The sequence below is a fragment of the Microtus pennsylvanicus genome, chromosome 11 (genome assembly GCF_037038515.1).
Source record: "Microtus pennsylvanicus isolate mMicPen1 chromosome 11, mMicPen1.hap1, whole genome shotgun sequence".
In the NCBI taxonomy this organism is placed as follows: Eukaryota; Metazoa; Chordata; class Mammalia; order Rodentia; family Cricetidae; genus Microtus; species Microtus pennsylvanicus.
This window is the reverse complement of record NC_134589.1, coordinates 54,569,561-54,595,885: the sequence shown is the minus strand read 5'-3', so window position 1 is coordinate 54,595,885 and position 26,325 is coordinate 54,569,561. Positions and strand designations below refer to the sequence as shown.

At 43.1% G+C, this 26,325-nt stretch overlaps 1 protein-coding gene across 2 annotated transcripts; it reads left to right on the top strand.

Moving 5' to 3' along the window:
* On the top strand, nt 1-26,325 carry LOC142860625 (myosin-2-like). 2 transcript variants are annotated; one of them, XM_075992115.1, is made up of 40 exons: nt 1-29; nt 180-222; nt 1,858-2,081; nt 2,182-2,325; nt 3,663-3,819; nt 4,878-4,905; nt 4,987-5,101; nt 5,199-5,291; nt 5,641-5,704; nt 5,821-5,919; nt 6,749-6,852; nt 7,316-7,454; nt 7,768-7,886; nt 7,975-8,124; nt 9,194-9,364; nt 9,458-9,767; nt 10,376-10,455; nt 11,725-11,812; nt 11,896-12,013; nt 13,772-13,895; nt 13,983-14,119; nt 15,379-15,634; nt 17,151-17,393; nt 17,504-17,680; nt 17,760-17,905; nt 17,987-18,077; nt 18,166-18,555; nt 19,081-19,207; nt 20,128-20,246; nt 20,383-20,579; nt 21,268-21,451; nt 21,532-21,697; nt 21,798-21,922; nt 22,080-22,388; nt 22,475-22,678; nt 23,221-23,346; nt 23,424-23,594; nt 23,676-23,780; nt 23,887-23,982; nt 26,045-26,325. In XM_075992115.1, the coding sequence occupies exons 3-40, from the start codon at nt 1,878-1,880 to the stop codon at nt 26,195-26,197; spliced, it is 5,829 nt and encodes a 1,942-aa protein (XP_075848230.1). In that variant the 5' UTR covers nt 1-29; nt 180-222; nt 1,858-1,877; the 3' UTR covers nt 26,198-26,325. The 2 variants fall into 2 exon arrangements, with proteins under 2 accessions (XP_075848230.1, XP_075848229.1); XM_075992114.1 differs by lacking the exon at nt 1-29 and having other exon boundaries at nt 63-222.

Sequence of the window (26,325 nt, the reverse complement as noted above, 5' to 3'; positions counted from 1 at the left end):
TGACTCGTCCTGCTTTAAAAAGCTCCAAGGTAGGTGGGAGCAGAACACTGGCCACCGTCTGGGCTGCAGCTCCCGGTGTGGTGTTTTCACATCTGCGAATTCTGGTGCCTTCGGCTTCCCATAGCCAGTGGGATTTTATTGCTCAGCTTATAAAGTGCCTTCCTTTTTTTCTCATACAGGACCCTCTCGTTTCCCAGCCACATCTTCTCGTTTACCAGTAAGGTAAGGAAGGCTTGGACTAACCGGTCCCTGGAGGTGTGATGGGGAGTCTCTGGTTTCCTGTCACTTAGCATCCTTTGAGAAAGCGCTTGTCGCAGGAAACACTAACAACTGCATCTAAGGAGAGGGACTGGGAAGGGAGGGAGGACTTTCATCCCTGCACTGGTGACTCTGGCACTTGTAGCAAACGACAAGGGAGCAAAAAGAAATGCTAATATATTTCATATATATATAGTCTCCACAAGAAACACAACAAACAATCAAAAAACTACTAAAAATCCCCTTGGTAGAAAAGCTCCTATATTTTTTTTTGTAAAAGTATGTCTTGCTGTTAGAATTCATTCAATAAACATGATCTCTAGCGAGAAAGTACTTAGAACAATGGCTCTTTTAAACTTTTTATAGGCCTGCAGAAAAGTTACTATATGAAACCAGAACATAGTGAGATATTTTAATATGTTAGCCCTGTTGGTACTGCATGCTGCGTCTCTGGAGAGGGAGACTGGGGGAGTGGATTTAAATGAGTGACGAGCATTGAGCCTGCATTAAGGCAGCAGGATTCCATCCCCACCTCGCATTGTTCTGCTACCTGTACCTACAAGTAGGGAGGGACAAGCTGCCAGGTCTCATGTTCTGTACAGGGAAACTTAGAGCATGGGGAACCTTGCCACGTGGGAGCACAAGGATGAGGGTGGGTGTGGGTTGCCTCCCTCATGAGTTTGACTTGGTTTAGTGTGCAAAAGCATCATGCTGGGATAGGTCTACCCAGCATCCAACCAAAAGAGGGGGAGGGCAGGTGGAGTAGGAGGAAACAAAATTAAAATTCTTCCAAAACTATTTTGGAAAAAGTTGGCTGAATATCTACAAGAAGAAATATAGTTGCCTTACCTTACATGGCCAGAAAGATGTGTGCCATTAGAGTAAATGACATTTTATGTGCAAATAGTAGCCGGAACCCTTTCCAATTACTTAGTTGTCCTTTTAACATGGTTTTCCCACGTTATCACCCTATCCTCCGGGCTTCAGAGTGAAAAGAAGCTGGGATTATAATCTCTGCCCTAAAGAGGGAATCACTGAGGCTCAAAACGATCAAGGGACTTACTCCTGGTCACACAGTCCTGGGCAACATCACTCTACCTGTAATCTGGTTTCCCAGCTAGCATGCCTGCCTCAAGATGGGAGATGCTGGATGTTAAGCCCGAGCACGCATCCCTGCAACCTCATGTATTTTTGTTCTTGTGAGGCTTGCTTCAGTAACTGCAGCCTGGTAGCAGTAGAACTCCTTAGTGTAATTTACAACTGGACCCCTGAGACAGACTCTGTGAAGATATGCAGCTTGGCTTGGCTTAACCACTTGGCTCAGTGGTCAAGAGTGATTGTTGCTATTGTTGAAGACCCGAGTTCAGTCCCCAGCACCCATATGGTGCCTCACAGCCAGGAGGGATCTGTCACTCTCTCTTCTGGCTTCTGCAGGTACCAGGCATGCACATAGAGCATGTTACAATTACATGCATGTATGCATATGTACATACACACACACACGTACAGGGAAAATGGTCATACAGCTCAAATAATAACTTTTAAATCTGCTGGTATACTGGACAGTGCAGACTATGATTTTTTTTTAATCTCCTTTAGAGTCTGTGAGTTCAGCAGCCATGAGTTCTGACGCGGAGATGGCCGTTTTTGGGGAGGCTGCTCCTTACCTCCGAAAGTCTGAAAAGGAGCGAATCGAGGCCCAGAATAGGCCCTTTGATGCCAAAACATCTGTCTTTGTGGCGGAGCCCAAGGAATCCTTCGTCAAAGGAACGATTCAGAGCAAAGATGCAGGGAAAGTGACCGTGAAAACCGAAGCGGGAGCGGTAAGTAGAGAGCCCGCCGTATTGCACGTGTGGCATTGTGCTCCATTTGGAAGGTTTGGTCGCTCACTTGATACTGATTGTTCCATTTCCTATTTACCAGACCCTAACGGTGAAGGAAGACCAAGTCTTCCCCATGAACCCTCCCAAGTACGACAAGATCGAGGACATGGCCATGATGACCCACCTGCACGAGCCCGCTGTGCTGTACAACCTCAAAGAGCGTTATGCAGCCTGGATGATCTATGTGAGTGTCCCTCCATGGGGGTTGAGGGGAGAGTTTACTGCCACCACCACGTGCCCTAAAAGCCTAACACTCACAGTGATGTACAATTGTGTCACAAGTATCTACTAGTCACTTGAAGTCACCAGTAGAATTACTGGTTATTATTGAGAACGTAAGGCACATCCTGAAAGCGACACTTGATATTCTCTCCCAAGAGAAGACCACAGCCTTGGCTGTCTGACTTGACCACAGACCTGTTGATCAAACATGCTCAGGCCTTCCCTTCCCTCTCCATTGCCATTGCCTAATCTTCTCAAACCAAAAAAAAGATAAACACACTGTAATATTTCAAAATGGAATTCTTAGGGATCAATTTTCATTCATTTTTACTTTCTCCCCACGTAAAAGTAATTTGTTTCTGGTCCTTTCATCCTTGAGCTCCTTCAGTGTCCCCAGGCAGCCTTGAGTCCTCTGTCCTGCTGTTCCTATCCCTGCTTTCACATTGACTGTGTTTTTCCTGGTCATTCATTGACTTCTCCATCTCCTGCATTGCCTATGAATGTCTCAAGGAACACTGTCTCATTTATGTTTTAGTTTGACTGCCTTGCAGGGTCCTGGCACCACACACACACACACACACACACACACACACACACACACACACACTAAACATTTTGAATGGCATATATTACATATTCATATTTTTACACAGTTTAGCTGGCACGGGTATTCAGCTGGACGGCATCCACACAGGTCAGATGCTTATACTCCTGGTTGGTGCCAGTCCTTAACCAGCTGACAGATATCTATTAAATCCCTGCATTGTAATCATGATGCATTTATTTGCTCTCTGTCACTCTGTAACTCAAAATATTTTACAGTGTTTCCCCATGGTGCTACATCTACATACTGTTCCCTTTATTTTTGAAGGGCTTTTATCATGTTGTCTTAAAGTGTTCCAAAGTCCCCAATCACCCCTTATTGCTGAATACATTTATGTTCAAATTTATAGTCTTATACATTCAAATTGTCTCAATTCTGCAGAGGAAATATATTCCCATCTCTTTCAAACAACAAAAATGTCTCATTTTTTTAAAGTCCACACTTTAAATCAAATGGATAGACGTGACTTTGGTGTTCCTGCTGTGTGAAAACCCCAAGTCCCAGGGGAAGCAGTAGGAACTCTGAATTGGTCACTCCCTCAAAGATGTTGCTATCTGCCAGTCTTTGGTTTCCGCGTTGATTCCAGAAAAAAAAAATGTACTCATGGAAAGTACTTCTTTTTCTTAAAACTCCACTAAGTGAGTAGAACAGACAAGGAGGGCTCTTGGGTAGTCATTTCCTCTTTACTTACACAGACCTACTCGGGCCTCTTTTGCGTCACCGTCAACCCCTACAAGTGGCTGCCGGTGTACAACCCTGAGGTGGTGGCTGCCTACCGAGGCAAAAAGCGCCAGGAGGCCCCACCCCACATCTTCTCCATCTCTGACAATGCCTACCAGTTCATGTTGACAGGTGAGTAACTTGGCTATTTTGTATGTGCCTAATCTTTTCCCGCAGACCCCTAAAGAGAGTCTCAAATCAATTATATCAAACCAGTTGGGATGATCCCTTCTCACAGAGGCTCGTGTGACATAGCATAGAATGGCTTCTGAGCTCTTTGATGTGTAAAGGTCAATAGAGGCTACCTGTGAGGAGACTTAGGAACACAAAAATACAAGCACCCCTGTGCAGGTGCACACACATGCACACAAAAGACACAGCCCTGCATACAGACTGGCTCTCTATTACCAGAAGGCAAGAAGTAGGAAAACAAACTTCACTTCTGTGGTTTCTCCTTGGTATCATGAATTGTGACCAACAGTACAAAGGGTACTGCCTTTGCCAGAACCAACCAGTCAGATTTTAAGAAGTATCTGGCATTACGACCTTCCGTTGTGACTACCTCTCTGGTGATTGGCTCAGCTAGGTTGACCTCAAGTACTTGTGGCCCCATTGGAAATGACCTGGAGGATTCATTAGGCAGTGTAAAACATCCAAACAAATTCTTGCTTCCACTTAAAACTATTCTGAAACCACAATACTGTCAAGGATTCTGCCTTTGTCCCCTGCTATTCCTCACACATCAAAACATTGCCAAGGTCGGAGTCTCATCAATCCTTTGTCCACCATGAATGAGTCTCTAACTTAATGTGTCACAAAAAGGGGATGCGAAGGCCAGGTCTAGTTTAGATATGGATTTAGTGGTAGAATATTAGGAAGAATGCTTTGTGCCTCAGTAAAACACAGCCTTGTTGCCACCGCTTCAACCAAGGTTTCTCAGGCTTTTTCTTCATCAGAGCATTTTTTCCCCCTTGAATGGGAAGTTGTAAGAGTGGTGGTTGTTAGTGTAAATGGATGCACGTATGCTAAGTAGGGGAGTAGAAGAGAGAGAAACTGGAAGATGTTAGGCCAGTGTGCACCAGGCCCTAAGGCAGCTCAGCTGAGAAATAGAAATTTCACGCCCTTAGACTATTCTAGCCATTTATAATTGGGTTCAAAACAACACTAAGTGCCTGCATTTTCTCTTGTAGACCGGGAGAATCAGTCAATCTTGATCACGTAAGTAGGTTTCCATGCTTCTTTTCATGGCTGTGGAAGTTGATATAAGCGGAGACTCCTCTGATTGTTTTGATTTGACAGTGGAGAATCCGGGGCCGGGAAGACTGTGAACACGAAGCGTGTCATCCAGTACTTTGCAACAATTGCAGTCACTGGGGACAAGAAGAAGGAGGAGGCTCCCACTGGCAAAATGCAGGTGGGTCTGACTGTCCCAGAGTCCAGGCTCTTTTGGGGGCACTCTCAGGCTAGAAGTTCCTGAGCCTGGGATGTAAGCACTGATCTTTCCCTTGCAGGGGACCCTGGAAGATCAAATCATCAGCGCCAACCCCCTGCTGGAGGCCTTTGGCAACGCCAAGACCGTGAGGAACGACAACTCCTCTCGCTTTGTGAGTCTCTTGTCCACTATTGATACTGTAAAATATTTTATTTTTAATTTTGACAATAACTGCATATATTTATGGGAAACAATGGGACGTTTTAATATACTTTATACATCATGGGCTAATTAACCCAAGCTAATTAACACAGCATTGCCTCCTATATAATATTTATAAATTCTAAACTCAAAGATAAAAATCCTTCTACTTGTAAAATAGAAGATAGGCATTTTATTCCTGTTGCAAGTAGTCTCGAGAATGGTTTAAAATTACAACGGTACTGTCCCAAGTGTTTTGAACATTTTCAACCATTTGATGTTATTGGAAACAAAGCAGACATATTAGTTTTCTTTTCAAGGGTAAATTCATCAGAATCCACTTTGGCACCACGGGGAAACTGGCGTCTGCTGACATCGAGACTTGTGAGTGCTTGTCTGTAAGGCCATTCTGTCCTGAGGTCTGCTAACGTTGCTGACAGCCAAACCCGCACACCAGGTCAGCTTTTACAGTTTCCTGCTGGCCATCTCCTTTCTTCCAGATCTGCTAGAGAAGTCCCGGGTCACTTTCCAGCTCAAGGCGGAAAGGAGCTACCATATTTTCTATCAGATCACATCCAACAAGAAGCCAGAGCTGATTGGTAAGGAATGTCCGTTCCTTTCTGAAGCCATCACACCACGCTTGGCAGCGCTCAACCTCATGCTCTGTGTTTGAATTTTACTGAGTTTTTTAAAAAATTTTCATTAAAAAATAGCTTTATAAGGCTGATTATATAACTCAGATCTGAGCTCAAGTTTAGTCTCCAGTATCAAAAAATGGAGGAAGCTCTGTAAGTTTGTTAAAAATTTGTATTTGCTTATCATAAAAATTCTTAAGGAAGCAAAGGAAAAGCGAAAAACTATCTCTAATTTCTGTGAAATAACCATATGAACACCTAGATAAACATCATCCTATTCACTTTCTATACTTATATCATTATGTATGGATAAATGCATAAAATTTACACAGTTGAAGTTATGGTAACACTTTTGTGATACACACACACACACACACACACACACACACACACACTAAGTGTGTCATGGTTTTCTTCATATTATTATTGTGCCACAGTATTGTGGATGGTTGCACAGTGCTACACACTAGAGATAGGCAAAACTTACTGAATAATATGCTTTTTCTTTTAAGGCTTTAGTTTGCTTCCATTTCTGATTTTTAAATACTCAACATGAGAAAGACTATACTAGTTTGAGGTAATCTTTAGTCTTTGAAAATTTCACACATGCATACCATTTGTTACATTGTAGCAATGTTTAAAAACTAGCCATTGACAGGGACTACCATGACATCATCTTCAAGGTACTTAGTGCACGTCCATCATCCTTCACCCTCTTCTTATGAATCTGAAAATCTTCGGCTTTGATGAAGACAGTGGCTGTGCTCATGTTTGCTCTTTTCCATGTATACAGAAATGCTGCTGATTACCACGAACCCATACGATTACCCATTTGTCAGCCAAGGGGAGATCAGTGTGGCCAGCATTGATGACCAGGAAGAACTGATGGCCACAGATGTAAGTAGAACCCAAAACAATGCTTGGGATGACTGTGCAGGGTCAGCGATGTGGTTCACTCTGATAACTATTCAGAGTCTCTAGAAGAAACAGCAAAGAAAGAGTTGAGGGTGCTAAACAAACCCTGGACCCCCCGGACCCCTGGGGTTAGATGCTATCCCTCACCAGGTTTTTACGATTCATCATCCCAGAGTTTGCCAAAGTCCTTGCTGACTTCGAGGTGCAACTTCTCAAAATAATAAGAGTCTGAGGTTGACCATGTTTTCGCCTTAGCTTCTTTTTGACTCACGTGGTGACACACACCTATAACCTCATTGCTCCAGGGAGCATCCTGTCCACGCCCTTTCCTCCGGAAGTGCTGGTGTGGTTTCCTCAGTGTAACCAGTTTGTTTTGAGCAATGGGAACGCGAGCTCTAAATAGCAAATCATAACCTAACAGTTATCGTCTTGATTTCATTGGCAGAGTGCTATTGACATTTTGGGCTTCACAAATGAAGAAAAGGTCTCCATCTACAAGCTCACGGGAGCCGTGATGCATTATGGGAACATGAAGTTCAAGCAGAAGCAGCGTGAGGAGCAAGCTGAGCCAGACGGCACTGAAGGTACAGCTGCGTCTTCCATCTGACGTCACGCTTCTTCTGAAACTCACACCCTGCACGCGTTACCCTGAGTTTTCCTAGGAAGGCACACTCGCATTTTAGATCTGAGCTTCACAGATCACTTAAATAATACACTTTGTAAAGCAGAAACATGATTTGGGGCAGTCAAGGTCTTGAACTCAGTGAGATTTTTAAAAAGACTATCAAAAATATACTGAGAACACTGTACAACATGCATGAAAATTATTATTATTATTATTTTAAGAAAACGTACTTCTTTGGGCCCTAATATCATTGTATTCACCTTTGCTTTTAGTTGCCGACAAGGCTGCCTATCTTCAGGGTCTGAACTCTGCTGACCTGCTCAAAGCCCTGTGCTACCCCAGGGTCAAGGTCGGCAATGAGTACGTCACCAAGGGCCAGACTGTAGAGCAGGTAAATACCTAATTAAAAACCACAACAAGGGATGAGAGCATTGCACATTCTTCCTGTAATTTCAAGAGTTCTATCTTCATCTTTCAAGGTGACCAATGCGGTGGGCGCCCTGGCCAAAGCCATGTACGAGAAGATGTTCCTGTGGATGGTCACCCGCATCAACCAGCAGCTGGACACCAAGCAGCCCAGGCAGTACTTCATTGGGGTCTTGGACATCGCTGGCTTTGAGATCTTTGATGTGAGTTGCTTGATTGATGGAGCATCTTTATAGCAATGAATATATTACCAAGATTTTCTGAGTATCAGGACCCTTTCTTGCCTCTGTCTGTGATATGACGACTTAAAGGAGATTTGCTTGTCGCCTACCAATCATTTCCTGTAGCAAACGACAAACAACACATGTAATGAGGACCCTGCAGGATGGAAGGAGTTTGAATGTGGAAGGGGAGCGGCTCTAAAACTCCCAAGATGTGAAGAAAGCAGACATTAAATAGTACAGTGAAACTTAGTAACCCATAATATGCTCTGAGTATACAGTGCAGAAATCACTGAGAGATACTTAGGGAGATAATAAAGGCTGAGAAAGGCTTGATAATTTAGAATCATCATTAATTAAATGCAATTAAAATTTAATGCTTGTTAATGTAATATCACGAAATAAAAATTTCTATTTGATCATGAAATACATTTCCTTGCTCATAGCTTTTTAAAAGTTTATCTCTTTTCTAATTATTATAATAAAACTTAGCTTTAACAGAAAGCATTAGAAAAGCAAGGAAAAGGGGTCTAATCTAAGTAGATCTAGTTCATTTGCTATTTGGTGGGGTTCTTAAAGATAAAAAGGTGTGCTGTTATATTATATGTGGTCTCTTGTGTCTTGTTTATTGTTTTTGTTTCACACTAAATAACAATTGCTAATCACTTGAAATTCTGACCATAGTGGTGTTCCTGCAATATAGGCTCTGGACCAGCTTTTTTTGGGGGTGTGTGTGTGAGAGTTTGCTCTTAGATGAGGCCTCTGGAAGACATAGGGGGTAACTGGAATAAACCTAGGGAGATTAAGTAGAAACTCAGGAAAACTACGTAAATTTAAGAAATTCAAAATAAATAGAATTAATGCCAACTTAAGACTTTCTATAAAACAGCAATGAACAGTGACTTCCATGTGCCTCAAACCTTCCATGCTTATTTTGCATTGCAAAAGAGAGACTCTCTTGACCAATGATGTGGATACTACCTTCTAAAAATTATTGTAAATAAAATGCCTACTGAATTTCAGAGACAAATACGCATATCTATTTATTTAGTTCAACAGCCTGGAGCAGCTGTGCATCAACTTCACCAACGAGAAGCTGCAACAGTTTTTCAACCACCACATGTTCGTGCTGGAGCAGGAGGAGTACAAGAAGGAAGGCATCGAGTGGACATTCATCGACTTCGGGATGGACCTGGCCGCCTGCATCGAGCTCATTGAGAAGGTATCCCCCCTTCGTCTGCTCTGAGCCCCCTTCCCATGTTTCCTGCTGCTCGTGTATACATACTCAGATGCCTTTGCCTCACCTCCAATCCAGCCGATGGGCATCTTCTCCATCCTGGAAGAGGAGTGCATGTTCCCCAAGGCGACAGACACCTCCTTCAAGAACAAGCTGTATGAACAGCATCTTGGAAAGTCTGCCAACTTCCAGAAGCCTAAGGTGGTCAAAGGCAAGGCTGAGGCCCACTTCTCCCTGATTCACTATGCGGGCACCGTGGACTACAACATTACCGGCTGGCTGGACAAGAACAAGGACCCCCTGAATGAGACTGTGGTTGGGCTGTACCAGAAGTCTTCAGTGAAAACTCTGGCCTACCTCTTCTCTGGAACTCAAACTGCTGAAGCAGGTGAGGCCTCCAAGTCTTAACTTCCTCTTAATATTACAACCAAGCTATTAGTTTGAGGCTGGTTAGAGAGCCCCAGCAGAAGGTGGCATGCCAAACCCCTCATTCCTTGAGTAGTAGGCTATATGGAGCTTATATATTTGGGGTCACCTCCCTACTGACAGAGACCTTATCACAATGGCGAGAAAAGAACTATCAGGCTCTCAACCAAGGAGAAGCTTCGGTTTCTGTAATTCTTTCCTCCTTCTCCCACTGTACTAAATGTGAAGCGTCTGGGGATATTAAAGAAAACATGGTGACCAAATCCTGCCTTTCAGTGCTATCTTCTACTGAAGATTTTTAAGTCACTGTGTGCCAAGTATCAATATCAGAAAGTTCACCTCTTCATGGGTAGGTGACTGTTATTCACATCATCTCCAAACAGATAGCGAATTACAGAAAGTGGGTGTGAACTTAGTTGATAAAACAAGATTTTAAGGGGGTCCATATGGTGGGAGGATGTTCCTGGGGTGAGAGGGTTCCACTTGGGCATGGAAAACACAGAAATGGGCAGCATGGAGCCCCCTGACTCAAGAGTGTATTTGAATGATGCTTTCCTTTTCCTTCCTTAGAGGCCAGCAGCGGTGGGGCCGCCAAGAAAGGTGCTAAGAAGAAGGGATCTTCTTTCCAGACCGTGTCTGCTCTGTTCAGAGTAAGAGCAAACTCTAGCACCTCCAATTACCTTAGGAGTTTGGCTTTAGAAGTACGAGATCACATTTTTCAGGAGACTCTAGAAAAGCGCTGACATTTATGGCTTCCGTTAATATGAAATGGGAGAGATCAGTCAGACATTATCTTATCTCACCTTTCCGAGCCATCACAGAATGAGGGGGACCTCTTAGGAACTCTAGTGGAACTTAATGATCCACCATTCATAATCTAATTGGGTGGCAAATACCAAAGCCAAGTACAGAAAGAGTAAGATTATATCGGTAAGACTAAGGAAACCGTCCATGTGGTGATGTACTCCTGTAATCCTGGACTTGGCAGGCAGAACCAGGAGGACTGAAAATTTGAAAACGGTATAGGGTACACTGTGTGAATATAATAACAACAGCAAGGCCAAAACTAAACCAACATCAAAACAAGTAAGATTAATGCAACCTAGCAACCAACCTAACTAATGCATTGTTGCTACTGATCTAATCAGTAGTCAATACCAAGTTTTAAAGTTATTACCTTATCCATGGAGCTCTACAAAATGTCCAAGGTCCAAATATGGTGCAGGATTGTATTTCCTTAATGAAGAATCATCGAGTTTAGTAAAAGACAGAGGCACCATTTAATAGGTAGATAGATGTTTGAGTGGCCAAAGGTCAGGGAGGAAAGCAGGACAATGCTGGTCTAAAGTGAAAAGAAGCACACTCCAAGCATTTTGACACACATCTCTCCTGCCAACAAGAATGCATCAGGGTGGACTGAGGACCAACATCTCAGCAGAAGCAATGGGGTTTTCTTTGGGTGAAAGCTGGTCCTCCTGTGCCAATGGCAGGGAGTTTAGATGGTGAAGTATTTGTCTTGTAGGTGTTGAGGTCTGAGTTCAGATTCCCAAAAGACACATTAAAAAAGGCAGTATGGTGGTGTGCACCTATAATCCTACCAATATGAGAGGCAGAAGCAGATGGATCCTTAGAAGATGCCAGGCCAGCACACTCTGGCCAATGTGGCAAAGTTCTAGTCCAATGAGAGACCCTGTCTCAGTCGCTAGGTAGAAGACACCTATGGACTGACACACAGTGTCAGTCTAAAGCTCCACAACAGTGGTATACATGCATGCATACACATATACACATAATCAATAACAGAAAGAAAGAACACCAGTGATGCAGTCAGTCAGCCCAAGCCACAGGTTGATTTTATAGACATCACCGACTGCTCATCCCTCTGCTGATACTCTGACAATGGTTTTCTGATCTTACAGGAGAATCTGAACAAGCTGATGACCAACCTTAGGAGCACCCACCCCCACTTTGTGAGGTGCATCATCCCCAATGAAACCAAGACTCCCGGTAAGAAACTCCCGAGTGAAAGCGCAAAGCATGGCTGCCACATCTTTGTTATGTTCTGCTGTGAAATAAACATGCATTTCCAGGGGCCATGGAGCACGAACTGGTCCTGCACCAGCTGAGGTGTAATGGTGTGCTGGAAGGCATCCGCATCTGCCGGAAGGGCTTCCCCAGCAGGATCCTCTACGCAGACTTCAAGCAGAGGTCAGGTTCTCCAAATTATGATGTGTCTTTGATGCTTAGTATAAACAAGTTTGACATAAGCAGAGCAATTTAGTGAAAAGTATACCTCTAATGTTTTTAATTTGCCACAAAAGAACTAAAGATTCTGAGTCTTACAACACTTTGAAACGATACTATTTGCTATGTGGTAGTGGTGCATGCCTTTAATCCCAGCACTTGGGAGGCAGAGGCAGGTGGATCTCTGTGAGTTAGTGAGTTAGAGGCCAGCCTGGTCTACAGAGCAAGTTCCAGGACAGGCTCCAAAGTTACACAAAGAAACCCTGTCTCAAAAAACAAGAACAAAAAGAAAAAAAAAAGAAACAAAGAAAAGAAAAAAGAATAAAAAGATACTCTTTGAACAGGCAGTAGTGGTTCATGCCTTTAATCCTAGCACTTGGAGGCAGAGGCAGGAAAATCTCTGAGTTTGAGATCTTGGTCTAGAGAGTTAGCTCCAGGACAGCCAGAGCTACACAGAGAAACTCTACCTTTAAAAAATATTTAAAAAAGAAGAAAAGAATACTATATGTTAAGCTCTGTGCAAAATTTTCACTAGATTTTTTAAGGTTCATAGACACACACTCCAGATTCAGGACTTAGGAGAGCTGCCCTTTCACTGCTCTTACCCATTTAACCTTCACCACCGCTCAGTCCATTACAATTACTGCATTTTCTGACCAAATGAGTAGGGTTCAAAGAGATCAAATTAAGTCTTTTAAAGTCAAAACTAATAAGTCATCGGGTTGGGATGTCACACGTAGAACTAGCTTCAAATAGGTTACCTTCTTGATTTGTTTGATTTCAGTTCTCTCTCACAGATGAACTTCCCAGGATTCCCTAGAATAATAGGGGGCATGTCATGGTGACAGCTCTTAGTTAAGTCTCTTTTCTCCTCCCTGATATGCTGATCTGGAGAATCAAGAAAATGTTCTGGGTGGCAGCTGCAGGGCTTGGTCTCTGAGTCTAGAGTTGGTTGATAAAGAATAGCAGTGCTCAAGATGAAGGGCATCCGAGGTTTGTTATTAGACTTTTGGGATCATTTCTCAAACCCAAGACCTCATCTACTATATTCCTTATTATTTTTATTATTAAAATATAATTACATTACGTCACCTTTCCCTTTCCTTCCTCCAACTCCTCCCATGTTTCCCCTCCCCTTTTTCTTCTCAAATTCATAGATTTTTTCTTTAATTAATAGTGTTACTATATTCATTAATTAAAAAAACCAGATTTCTTGGACTTATGATCTTTCATTGAAACACATTTGCCAAACAAAAATAATACATTATATTGCATAGGCTATATACTCTTAAATGTGAACAGAATGATATAGTCCTTGAGGACAGAGTCTGATTTTTTTTAAAAGGTAGGAACTGGATGGGTATGGTGGTACAAACCTTTAATCCCAGCACCCAGGAGGCAGAAGTGGGTGTATTTCTGTGACTTTGAAGCCAGTCTAGTCTACATAGTGAGTTTCAGGACAGCCATGGCTATATGTAGAGAGACTGGCTAAAATGAGAGAGAGAGATAGACAGAGACAGAGACAGAGAGAGTGGAACATTGGAACTATAAAGGAAGGCACAATGGATTAAAAATATATAACCAATAGGTTGAAAAAACATGCAGGTAATGTCTGTCGGTAAACAAAACAATTAGAAAAAGCTTTGAATTTTTAAATAAATCATTTAGAATTTGGTTACTGTTTGTAAAACAGATCTTTACAAACTACACTTACTTTAACAGATACAAGGTGTTAAACGCAAGCGCCATCCCCGAGGGACAATTCATCGATAGCAAGAAGGCTTCTGAGAAGCTCCTTGGCTCCATCGACATTGACCACACTCAGTATAAGTTTGGTCACACCAAGGTAACTCTCCCTAAATCCAGCCTCATGTCTTCTTGTCCCTTTGAACTCGGTGTGAAGTTTCTGATCTGCAACATTGCCTGCACACAGGTCTTCTTCAAAGCTGGTCTTCTGGGGCTCCTAGAGGAGATGAGAGACGACAAGTTGGCTCAGCTGATTACTCGCACCCAGGCCATGTGCAGAGGGTTCTTGGCAAGAGTGGAGTACCAGAAGATGGTGGAGAGAAGGTATAAAAATGTGTGGCTTATTCACCTCTTGTGTCTTCAAAAATACACTCAAGGTAACTGACAGTTAGGACTTAGCTGTGGTAAGAAGACCAAAGTAAGAAGGAATAAATGAAACGTCTGTGAGAAAAAGGCAGAGAACTTAAGGTCTGTCAGCACTGAACATCTCCTGAGTGTCTGGGTGAGGACTTGAGGAGTATCAAACATAGATATTTCTTGATCAAACAGGAGAAAATATACCAATGAGTAGGTAGAGATGAATTTTTGCCCTTCTTCTGCTAGCTATGACATGGTTTATTAAACATCATTAAATAGGGAGCCTTGAAATGTATGGTAGTATCAAAAATGGTTTTATATAATATCTGAAACTACCTCTTCAGTTGAATCATTTCTATTATTGAAATATAATTTAACATAGGGTACTTGTGAAGAACTTTTCACAGAAAGTTACTACAGTGTCACTAAAGGAGTTGACTTCCTGCTAGTCGTTAGATGGAGGGCAAGAACTAAAAGATGACAGACTCTGATGTCTCAGGACCAGTGATGAAAAACATTTCATGTGGTCAATGTATACACATAAACAAGTTACACGAGACCACCTTTATCACTTTCAGTTAGGCTTAATTTTTCTGACCACACCATGATGTTGTACTTGGGGAGCTAACTACCTACTTATGAAGGTTAATAATTTCTAAGTGGTCTAGATTAAGGCAAATGTACCTTCATAGCATAGAATGCAAAATTCACACAACATTAAAATGTAAAACTAGAGACTATCAAAGAAATATGATTTTTAAAGTCACTTCTGTCAAGGACTATGATATTTTGACATTTTCACTACCCTCTGCTATCTGAATGAGAGTATTTGAAGTACTGATGAATAGCAATGCCTCCCAAAGGGACCTTGATTTGTGACATTGGTATCTGTTGTATCTTATTAAAAATGTGAAATTTCATGTCTATGTTAAATACTATAAGTCTGAATTCTGGAAGTGGAATTCAAGAGTCAGGATTTTTTTTTTTTATAATCTCTTTGAGTGATTCTTAACCATGTCCAAGTTTGAGATGCAATGATGTAGAGAAATGGATGGTTACAAGTTCTTGACCATCACCATGAAATATAATTTTTCTCATCTTCAAGGTTGAATGCAAGTGAGGAGTGGGGTAGGATGGAGGGAGAAAGAACCTCCAACCCTCACTCCCGAGATTTACTCTTGCTTTACAGTCTACAGAGTATCTAATTAGTAAACACTGCATTTCAGGGAGTCCATCTTCTGCATCCAGTACAACATCCGCGCCTTCATGAATGTTAAGCACTGGCCCTGGATGAAGCTTTTCTTCAAGATCAAACCCCTGCTGAAGAGCGCAGAGACTGAGAAGGAAATGGCCAACATGAAGGAGGAATTCCAGAAAACCAAAGATGAGCTCTCCAAGTCGGAGGCAAAGAGGAAGGAACTGGAAGAAAAGATGGTGTCACTGTTGAAAGAAAAAAATGACCTGCAACTCCAAGTGCAGGCTGTAAGTTGGGGCACTATCCTGGGTATCCCTAACCAGGATGAAGTGCTGATGCTCTGACCACGATAAGGGAGATGTATAATTGGCAGGGAATCACTCATTGTAGAGAAATGACTATCAGAGATGGCTAGAGACTCCAAATGGCCACCTTTCTCTCGCTGCCCAATAAATACACCCAAGCCAGTGCCGTGACAATGAGGTAGAACTGTCTGTCTTCTTCCAGCCTACACCATTTCATCAATCTACAGGAATTGTGGCTTCTTTTCAGTTTGAAGAGAGTTCTCAAAGATGATTAACACAAACCAAACCCCAAAAATAAAGGGAAGACAACATAGAGAGAGATTTTTTTCTTTAAAGCTTCCTTGAAGAAAATCTTGTCATCCATTGGCCTCACATTAGCGTATAGACAGCAGAAGGGTGAGAGTGTTCTACACCAGACTGTACTGAATTATCTCTTGCTACTGATCTCAAAAACTCATGCCTTTTATTTCTTCCATCTCCATGGGCCGAGGCCTATTGAGCCACACCCACAATTTTACCTTAGCTTCTAATCTGTTGTGCCTTTCTCCCCACCTTTATTCCACCAAATTTATCAACTGCTCACTTCTGAATCAGCTATTATATGGTCTTTTTTGTCAAGTTGTGGCAGTGTAATAACTCCCCCAGGCTTACAGAAGGCTCTTCTTTCTGCTTCCTTCAAGTCTACACCCAACTCCTTCCCATTCTCCCTAGGGAGTTACTCAGATCCTGTCTACACAACTGAGTTCATGGCATGGAGCACATCATAGTCTTTTAGGCACTCAAAGGATGATGGCAGAGGACCATTAGCATATATATATATATACACACACACACACATACATACATACACATATATGTATATATATACATACATACACGTATATGTATATATATATTCCATGTTTCTCATTTTCTGCCCTTCCAATTCTCCTTAATTGAAAAAACTAAAACAAAACAGGTTGCAGCAAATTTTATTTTAAGACTTTATGCCTTGATTCAGATTCGAGGCATCTTAAATAGAACCATTCTCCAGTACCACATAGAAAATATATCTGCACCTTCAGCGTCTTGCACTTTCCCTGCACAAATGTTTCCCTACCTGCCTTCTGCTTCTTCTACTATAAGCTGATTTCTATACATTCCACACCCACCCATCTCTCAAGGGCCAATCTGAAAACTAATTCCATGAAAGCAACATGGAGCCAATGTGTTAGATGTCTAATATTATGAATTATGTTTTAGATTAATGACAGTCTACAGAAATGGGTGTTCTCGTCTACTATAAAGCATTCTGTCACAAGGAAAAAAAAACATAGTTTGTTTTCCCCACATATGCGAAAGCATTGCACACAGTAGGTGGTTTATGAGACGAAAGTCCTTGAAAACTTAAATAAATGAACATAAGAAATCCAATAGACCAACTCAAGGAAGTTAAAGTCTTATCATAGAAATATATTTGATTCTTTCTTTCTAATGTTGATTGTATTGCCAATTCCAGGAAGCTGAAGGCTTGGCTGATGCAGAGGAAAGATGCGACCAGCTGATCAAAACCAAAATCCAGCTGGAGGCCAAAATCAAAGAGGTGACCGAGAGAGCCGAGGACGAGGAGGAGATCAATGCCGAGCTGACGGCCAAGAAGAGGAAGCTGGAGGACGAGTGCTCAGAGCTGAAGAAAGACATCGACGACCTTGAGCTGACCCTGGCCAAGGTGGAGAAGGAGAAGCATGCCACAGAGAACAAGGTGTGAGACAGATTCCTGGAAAGTTATGACTCTTTTAAGTTATGAAGCAAAACATAAGGGCAAATATGTTCAAATATAACATGTAATACAAAGCACGTTTGCTTCCTAAGGTGAAAAACCTCACGGAGGAGATGGCGGGTCTGGACGAAACCATCGCCAAGCTGACCAAGGAGAAGAAGGCCCTCCAAGAGGCCCACCAGCAGACCCTGGATGACCTGCAGGCAGAGGAAGACAAAGTCAACACCCTGACCAAAGCCAAAATCAAGCTTGAACAACAAGTGGATGATGTAAGTTGTGTATTAATAAGAATAATTTCCTTCTAAAGGAACTATACATTCCTTTTGACATGGCACTATATTCATTTAGCTTGAGGGGTCCTTGGAGCAAGAAAAGAAACTTCGCATGGACCTGGAAAGAGCCAAGAGGAAACTTGAGGGTGACTTGAAGCTGGCCCAGGAATCCATCATGGACATTGAAAACGAGAAACAGCAACTTGATGAGAGACTCAAAAAGTAAGCATGAAACAACTGCTTAGCGCTTTGCTTCCAATGTTGGCGGTGAACAGAATTTCTATCTTGTGTTTCTTCTTTAAGGAAAGAGTTTGAGATGAGCAATCTGCAGAGCAAGATCGAAGACGAGCAGGCAGTTGGCATTCAACTGCAGAAGAAGATCAAGGAGCTGCAGGTAAGTCAATGGCTTCCATCAGTCTAACTCATCAGGAAAAAACATGACTGACCCAAGAAGCTGAGTTTGTTCTTCCTGCCACCCCCAGGCCCGCATCGAGGAGCTGGAGGAGGAAATCGAGGCAGAGAGGGCCTCCAGGGCCAAAGCAGAGAAGCAGCGCTCTGACCTCTCCCGGGAACTGGAGGAGATCAGCGAGAGGCTGGAGGAAGCTGGCGGAGCCACTTCTGCCCAGATCGAGATGAACAAGAAGAGAGAGGCTGAGTTCCAGAAGATGCGCAGGGACCTGGAGGAGGCCACCCTGCAGCATGAAGCCACAGCGGCCACCCTGAGGAAGAAGCACGCGGACAGCGTGGCTGAGCTTGGGGAGCAGATCGACAACCTGCAGCGGGTCAAGCAGAAGCTGGAGAAGGAGAAGAGCGAGATGAAGATGGAGATCGACGACCTTGCTAGTAATGTAGAGACAGTGTCTAAGGCCAAGGTACATGGTCGCAAAATTGATATTAATGATTCTAATCCATATAGACCCATCAATTTGCCCAGGGCACTTCATATACATTAAGTCACTCATTTGCAGTAATACAGAAATGCGAGAAAAGGCAAGCACATCACACCATCCCACTGTTAGCAGGTGACTTGAGCACAGGTGATCTGTGTTCTTCAGGTTTCTAGCTGCATAGGACAGGTTGCTCATATTTTTTTATTATATGACAATATTCTAGTATATATAAAAGTGGCGAAGTATTTTTAATATCCTCTTACAGAACAGACCATATAATTCTTACAGAATCATAAAATCAGAATTCAATCTTCAAACTTTTCTATTGCTATTGCACATAGCTTTATAATTTTACTTTAAGGGAAAGACATTGTCTAGATTACATAATTTATAGGATAATTTGATTTATTTGTTCAAGCCAATGTTTTCCCCTTTGTAGAAGAATTAGATCCAACAATGGTTATTCTCCCGGAGCCTCATCATTCTTTCTTTCACTCCCTCTTTCAGGGGAACCTAGAGAAGATGTGCCGCACCCTGGAGGACCAGGTGAGCGAGCTCAAATCAAAGGAGGAAGAGCAGCAGCGGCTGATCAACGACCTGACGAGCCAGCGGGGACGCTTGCAGACCGAATCTGGTAATTCTCCATCTTTGACGGTGTCTGAGCATAGAGATGAGGTAGTTAAGAATAAATGCCTTTATGATATGAGCAGCTGGGAACATGGCTGATTCCCCAGAAGGCTCAATCTCCGCCTGCATCCAAGGTCATGACTAGTTCAAGCTCTGATCCACAAAGGTCAGGAGGATTTAGCTACAGAGCAGTTGCTGGGATGAGGAGTCACTCCAGCGGAAAGCAGGGCTTCTGTCTCAACCTGTGCTGTTTGCTGTTGCCGTTCCTATTTTGCCTTTCAGGGGATCAAACCCAGGGCCTGACACAGGCTAAGCAAGTAGTCTGCCATGAAGTCATGTCCCCAGCCCTACTTATCCTTTCGTCTATGTCAGCATGAACACAGTCTCTGAATGGGGCAATGTACATACATGCCCATCTCTCAGTCACCTCTGGAAGTCCTCAGTGGGCAATGCCTCACCAGCCTGGAGTACTGAGTTCAATCTCCAGATCCCACATAAAGATGGGAGGAGAGAACTGACTCCACAAAGTTGTCCCCTGACTTTCACATGTCTATTGTAGCATACACACACACACACATACACACACTCGCACACGCACACATGTATGTGCATGCATGTGCAAGATTCTATAAGTGGATTTTGGATACTTGTTTGGACAGTCGGTACCAAATTTTACGTAACACTGTGTAAGAAAGATGTCATGATGGAGCAGGAAAAGGAATTTAAACTGTATTTATTCATCTGGATCGCTACGAACGTCTCATTAGAGCACCTAGAGATTTTGCACAGAGCCTGAGAAGATCAGCAGATAATTTAACCATCCAAACTCTCAATCTGGGGTGCTGAGCGTTAAATTTACTTCTCAAATGGGCTCTGGAACGTGTTCCTCCCTTAGAGAACAGCAGTGCTGGTTCTTCTGTTTCCCAGGTGAATTTTCGCGGCAGCTTGATGAGAAGGAAGCGCTGGTGTCTCAGTTATCAAGAGGGAAGCAAGCCTTTACCCAGCAGATTGAGGAGTTAAAGAGGCAGCTTGAGGAGGAAGTAAAGGTGATTATTGTTCTAAAGCTGGTGACTGAAAGCATTTTGTTCTAAGTAATGACCCTAAAAGGAGCCAGTTCCATCAGCTCTGAGGAGAGGGAAAACTTAAATATCTAGTACAATGAAGGTGTGACCATCTCCATAGGCCAAGAACGCGCTGGCCCACGCTCTGCAGTCCTCCCGCCATGACTGTGACCTGCTGAGGGAACAGTATGAGGAGGAGCAGGAATCTAAGGCTGAGCTGCAGAGGGCGCTGTCCAAGGCCAACAGTGAGGTGGCCCAGTGGAGGACCAAATATGAGACGGACGCCATCCAGCGCACGGAGGAGCTGGAGGAGGCCAAGTACGTGCCTGTTTGGGAGAGAATGGTACAGGAAACTTTACACATCCATGCTGCAACATTGCAGAGCAGCTTCTGTTTGCCGGACTGTCACAATAATCCCTGAATAGAAAGAGCACATCCCTGCTCCACTGACTTAAAATCCAGTGGAGGTAACAAATAATTGCTAACCACAGAGCTTGCTGTTTTTTGTGGAGTACCCCAGGTTCATTGCGGCTTCTTTACCAACTGGTTCCTCTGTAAACCACAGTCTTTGTAGGTCTCCCACTAGTTCACTCTGGGTTCTTAGCAAGACCGTCCCTAGATACCTAGTGTTCTTGCCGAAGGAGTATCATGTTTTATTTCTCTTCACGGCACTTATCTCCTAAAGCTGTTACTAAGAAACTTCAGACTTGACTACTGTTGATTGCTCTCACTTGTTTGTGAGCTTCCCAAAGCAGGTGACATTTGTCCACTGCTGTATAGTCATGTCTGGTTCTTAAGAGATCCCCAGTGACTTTTATCAAATTATTAATCTTTAATTAGCATACTATATTAATATAATTAATATACAATATAGTTATACATTATACATTAATTGTATAAGATAATTTATAATTATTAATATTTCATTTTTGATATTCTTCAATATGGTGATAGTTCATATTTTTAAATATGCTTTCTTCTTCCTAAAATGTATGTAATCTTCAAGGAAGAAGCTGGCTCAGCGTCTGCAGGCGGCTGAGGAGCATGTGGAAGCTGTGAACGCCAAGTGTGCTTCCCTGGAGAAGACGAAGCAGCGGCTGCAGAACGAGGTGGAGGACCTCATGCTGGACGTGGAGAGAACCAACGCGGCCTGTGCTGCCCTGGACAAGAAGCAGAGGAACTTCGACAAGGTGATTCCCGAAGCATCCTCTCTCTGCTCTGCGTACCTTTCCCTCTCCATCGCAGCAGCTCACTGCTCTTGGTTTTCCAGATCCTGGCAGAGTGGAAGCAGAAATACGAGGAAACACATGCCGAGCTGGAGGCGTCCCAGAAGGAGGCCCGCTCCCTTGGCACGGAGCTCTTCAAGATGAAGAACGCCTACGAGGAGTCTCTGGATCAGCTAGAAACCCTGAAGCGAGAGAATAAGAACTTACAACGTGAGGCTCTTTCTCTCCCAACAGTACCCATAGCTCGGAGGGGTCGCTCCTCTATGTCATGCTTTGACCACATCCTTACATGTCTCCCTTCCATTAACAGAGGAGATTTCTGACCTCACGGAGCAGATCGCAGAAGGAGGGAAGCGTATCCATGAATTGGAGAAGATAAAGAAACAAGTAGAGCAAGAGAAATGCGAACTTCAGGCTGCTCTAGAAGAAGCAGAGGTATGGGCTGCATGCTTGGTTAATCAACATTTGCAGGGAGAATTGAGTCCACTCACAGGGCGAGTAAATAGATGCGGGAAACACAGTTATCTGTGTGTGGCAAAACTCCAGCGTGCTTCTTTGTTTTTTGCTGATGTCGCCTCTCACTGCCCTTAAGGCATCTCTGGAGCACGAAGAGGGAAAGATCCTGCGCATCCAGCTGGAGCTGAACCAAGTCAAGTCTGAGATCGACAGGAAGATTGCCGAGAAGGACGAGGAGATCGACCAGCTGAAGAGAAACCACATTAGAGTAGTGGAGTCCATGCAGAGCACGCTGGACGCGGAGATCAGGAGCAGGAACGACGCCATCAGGATCAAGAAGAAGATGGAGGGAGACCTCAATGAGATGGAAATCCAGCTGAACCACTCCAACCGCATGGCTGCCGAGGCCCTGAGAAACTACAGGAACACACAAGGCATCCTCAAGGTTGGTGGCACCAAGAGAAGTAGGTGCCAGACGAGGGGGTGACTTGGCCTGAGAACACGGTGTCTCATTGATTGTTTATTGCACAGGACACCCAGCTGCACCTGGATGATGCTCTCCGGGGCCAGGAGGACCTGAAGGAGCAGCTGGCCATGGTTGAGCGCAGAGCCAACCTGCTGCAGGCTGAGATCGAGGAGCTGCGGGCCACGCTGGAGCAGACAGAGAGGAGCAGGAAGATTGCAGAGCAGGAGCTGCTGGATGCCAGTGAGCGCGTGCAGCTCCTCCACACCCAGGTGAGGTTTTGTACAAAGACTTCCCAGCAGTAGATGCTTAGGCTTAAGCATCTCGGAATGTAAAAGCCTGGACTTTTCATAAGGCAACCAGGTTTTAATTTCTGCCAGATTTTACTGTTACTGAGAAGTTTCCCACTGTTTTATATTAGCAATCATTACTGATTCTCTCTCTAGAACATTTTAAGGGTGCCTACATTCTACTATATCAGCATCCCTATTCATGCTTACTAGCCACATTCGCATTTTTATTGGGAAGGAATGGCATGTTACAAGCATCTGTTGTAATGTTACTATGCGCAAGGATGGTAAATGACAACTATAAAATCATAAAGCTGTTTCATCTGCCTCCAATGCACACAAAGGTGCTGACTATTCTGCAGCCTTTCTATCTTTTTCTATGGACAACTGTGGTCTAGAACAGAATGCTTTAATGTTGAATGGCATTTCTTTTACTTACAAATCTTTATCCTATATTTTTCAAGAAGTAACTACCACTAAGTGCTCTGATAACAGCAGAAAGTGTAATTCTTCTTTTTAACCAGAACACCAGCCTCATCAACACCAAGAAGAAGCTCGAGACAGACATATCCCAAATGCAAGGAGAGATGGAGGACATCGTCCAGGAAGCCCGCAACGCAGAAGAGAAGGCCAAGAAAGCCATTACTGATGTGAGTAGAGTCACATTTATGCAGACTGAGCCGGGAGACTTCCTGGTGCCAATAGCTTATCTTGATATCCTTATCAGGCCGCCATGATGGCGGAGGAGCTGAAGAAGGAGCAGGATACCAGCGCCCACCTGGAGCGGATGAAGAAGAACATGGAGCAGACAGTGAAGGACCTTCAGCTGCGTCTAGATGAGGCTGAGCAGCTGGCGCTGAAGGGTGGCAAGAAGCAGATCCAGAAACTGGAGGCCAGGGTGGGTCCCTGGGTTTGTCCTTTCCCGCGTGTTTCCAATGCCTCATTGGAACAAAATTCTTCAGAGCCTTCCCTTTTGTAGGTGCGTGAACTGGAGGGCGAGGTTGAGAGTGAGCAGAAGCGGAATGTGGAGGCAGTCAAAGGTCTGCGCAAACATGAGAGGCGAGTGAAGGAGCTCACTTACCAGGTAGGCAGTGGTTTTTAGCAACTACTCTCCCTCCAGATGTGTGAGATACTCACAGTGGTAGCATGTGCTTTGGGAGTAATGCCCTGTGGTTCTTACAATCTTGCAGACAGAAGAAGACAGAAAAAATATTCTCAGGCTTCAGGATTTGGTGGATAAACTCCAGGCAAAAGTGAAATCTTACAAGAGACAAGCGGAGGAGGCTGTGAGTATCTTTAGGGGAGAGAAGAGTGAAGTCCTTGGATTGAGAAAAGTTACCAAATAATTTGATTTGCTGCCTCATTTAGTATATACATCATTTTCTATATACAGACTCTGTACTTCAGGGCTGTGTACATCTTTGTACTTTTTGCGTATTGCTTCTAGTAATAATAGCTTGATTTTAAGGGAAAATCCCAGCTTCCAAAGGAAACCTGCAAAAAATTTAAAAGCAGAAATAATATAGGTTGTTCTCTGAGGTCATGGTAGGACAAAACAATAGATAAGAAATATACCAGAACTCCCCAGACTCCTAACCACTAACGAGCAAACTGAAAAATAATTCTTGGAGGCTGGAGAGATGGCTCAGCAGTTAAGAAGCCTGGTTGCTCTTCCAGGGACCTGTGCTCCATTCCCAGCACCCATAACCATCTGGAACTCTAGTTCCAGGAAACTTGACATTCTCTTCTGGCTCTATAGGTCCCAGGCAAACAAGTCATTCACATATGTATATGCAGGAAAAATATCCTCACGCATAAAAAAAAAATAAAAGTAAAAAATAACTCAGGATAAAATATACATTAGAAAAGCATGATTGCCAGATAATTATTTATTATAAATAAAATTACAAGTAAGGTGCAACTTTTAAAAATATATATATTGGAACACTAACATTACTTAGAGGGCTAATCCATTGCTTTCTGAGTTTTTAGCATTAATCAAGAATAAAAATAAACAAATAAATTCATATCCAATCTAGAAATGAATACTAATAACACAAATGGAAGCAAAAAGTTCTGATAAAATAAAGGTAGGAATAACTGATTCGAGTGTGCTATTTCCTAATTTGACATTTTAATAGTACCTAATAGCTTTGGAGAATTAATAAAACAAATACATTTATAGCTAGCTTAATGAAGAAAATTAGAGGAAATGCAAATAGAACATCAGTAATAAGAAAGGAAACACGCCTTGTCCATAGAGGAGTGTTTTTAGTATAGTGTCTTTAGTTTTAGTGAGTGGAGATCAGAAAGAAACTGGCCATTTTTTTTCTGAAGAACACGTGTTACCCTGCTACTGTTGAAAAGGACCCAGGTCCGGATAGGTCTTTCAAAATTTCAAGGGACAGATAATCCTCAGCTATGTGAACTGTTCAAGAGCAATGAGAAAAAGAGGCGAAGCTTTCCAATTCACATTACAAAGCTCGCATAACCCTCATACCAAAGCCCGTCCAAGGGAGGACGGGGGAAGACATGAAGGCAGCCTTACTCCTGACTGCCATCACAGCATGACTGCGTTACCCAATACTAAACCCACTCAGCACGAAAAGCCGTACTTAACTGAAGGAATTGTCTATCAGTGGATAAATAGGCTTAAGTCCTACAATGTAACCACGTCTTCATCGGGAATCTGGCCAGACAATCATGATATCAAAATCAGGAGGAAACAACCACTTTGTGCCAAACGTCAATGGACATTTCAGTGTTTTAAATGACTGTTAATCATCCTTAATATGATAAGGAATAACTAATTTCAGTTAACAATTATCACCTAACAGCTAGCATTAATCAGCTGGCCTTTTCATGTTCTTGACTTCTCTAATCTCCCTTTTCCCCTTCCTTTATGGCATATGTCAATTCAGATATTTTGGTCGTCAGGGCTGGAGAGATGCTTCAGTCACTAAGAGCACTAGTTGCTCTCCCAGAGGATCTGAGTTTGGTTCCCAGCACCCATGTCAGGCAGTTAACAACAAACAAGCCGTAATTCCAGCTCCAGGAGATCCAAGCCCTTTTCTGGTCATCAAGAGTGTCTACATACACACACAAAAACAGACAGACAGACAGACAGACAAATACACATGGAAATAAGATCCTTACTAAAAGATATTTTGGTTGCAAAATGGAAATGAGATGATTTTGGGACACCAATCTTGAATGATAAAATTACTTTCAATGGTAAGCAAGATCTCAATCTTGGAGCGGGTACGGTGCCAACTCCTGTTTCTGCCAGTCTACAGGGCTTAGAAAGATTACAACATGGGTTTATTATGATTCTGTTTCTATTCTCAGGAGGAGCAGTCCAACACAAATCTGTCCAAATTCCGCAAGATACAGCATGAACTGGAGGAAGCCGAGGAGCGGGCTGACATCGCAGAGTCTCAGGTCAACAAGCTGCGGGTGAAGAGCCGCGAAGTTCACACGAAAATCATAAGTGAAGAGTGAGCGAGTCCCAATGCCGTGGGATGACTGAAGAGAGGCACAAAATGTGGAGCCTTTGGTCATGTCCACATAGGATTCGGTCCCATCCTGTTGAAAGGAAATAAAGAACCCAAGTTCTTTTACAAACAGCA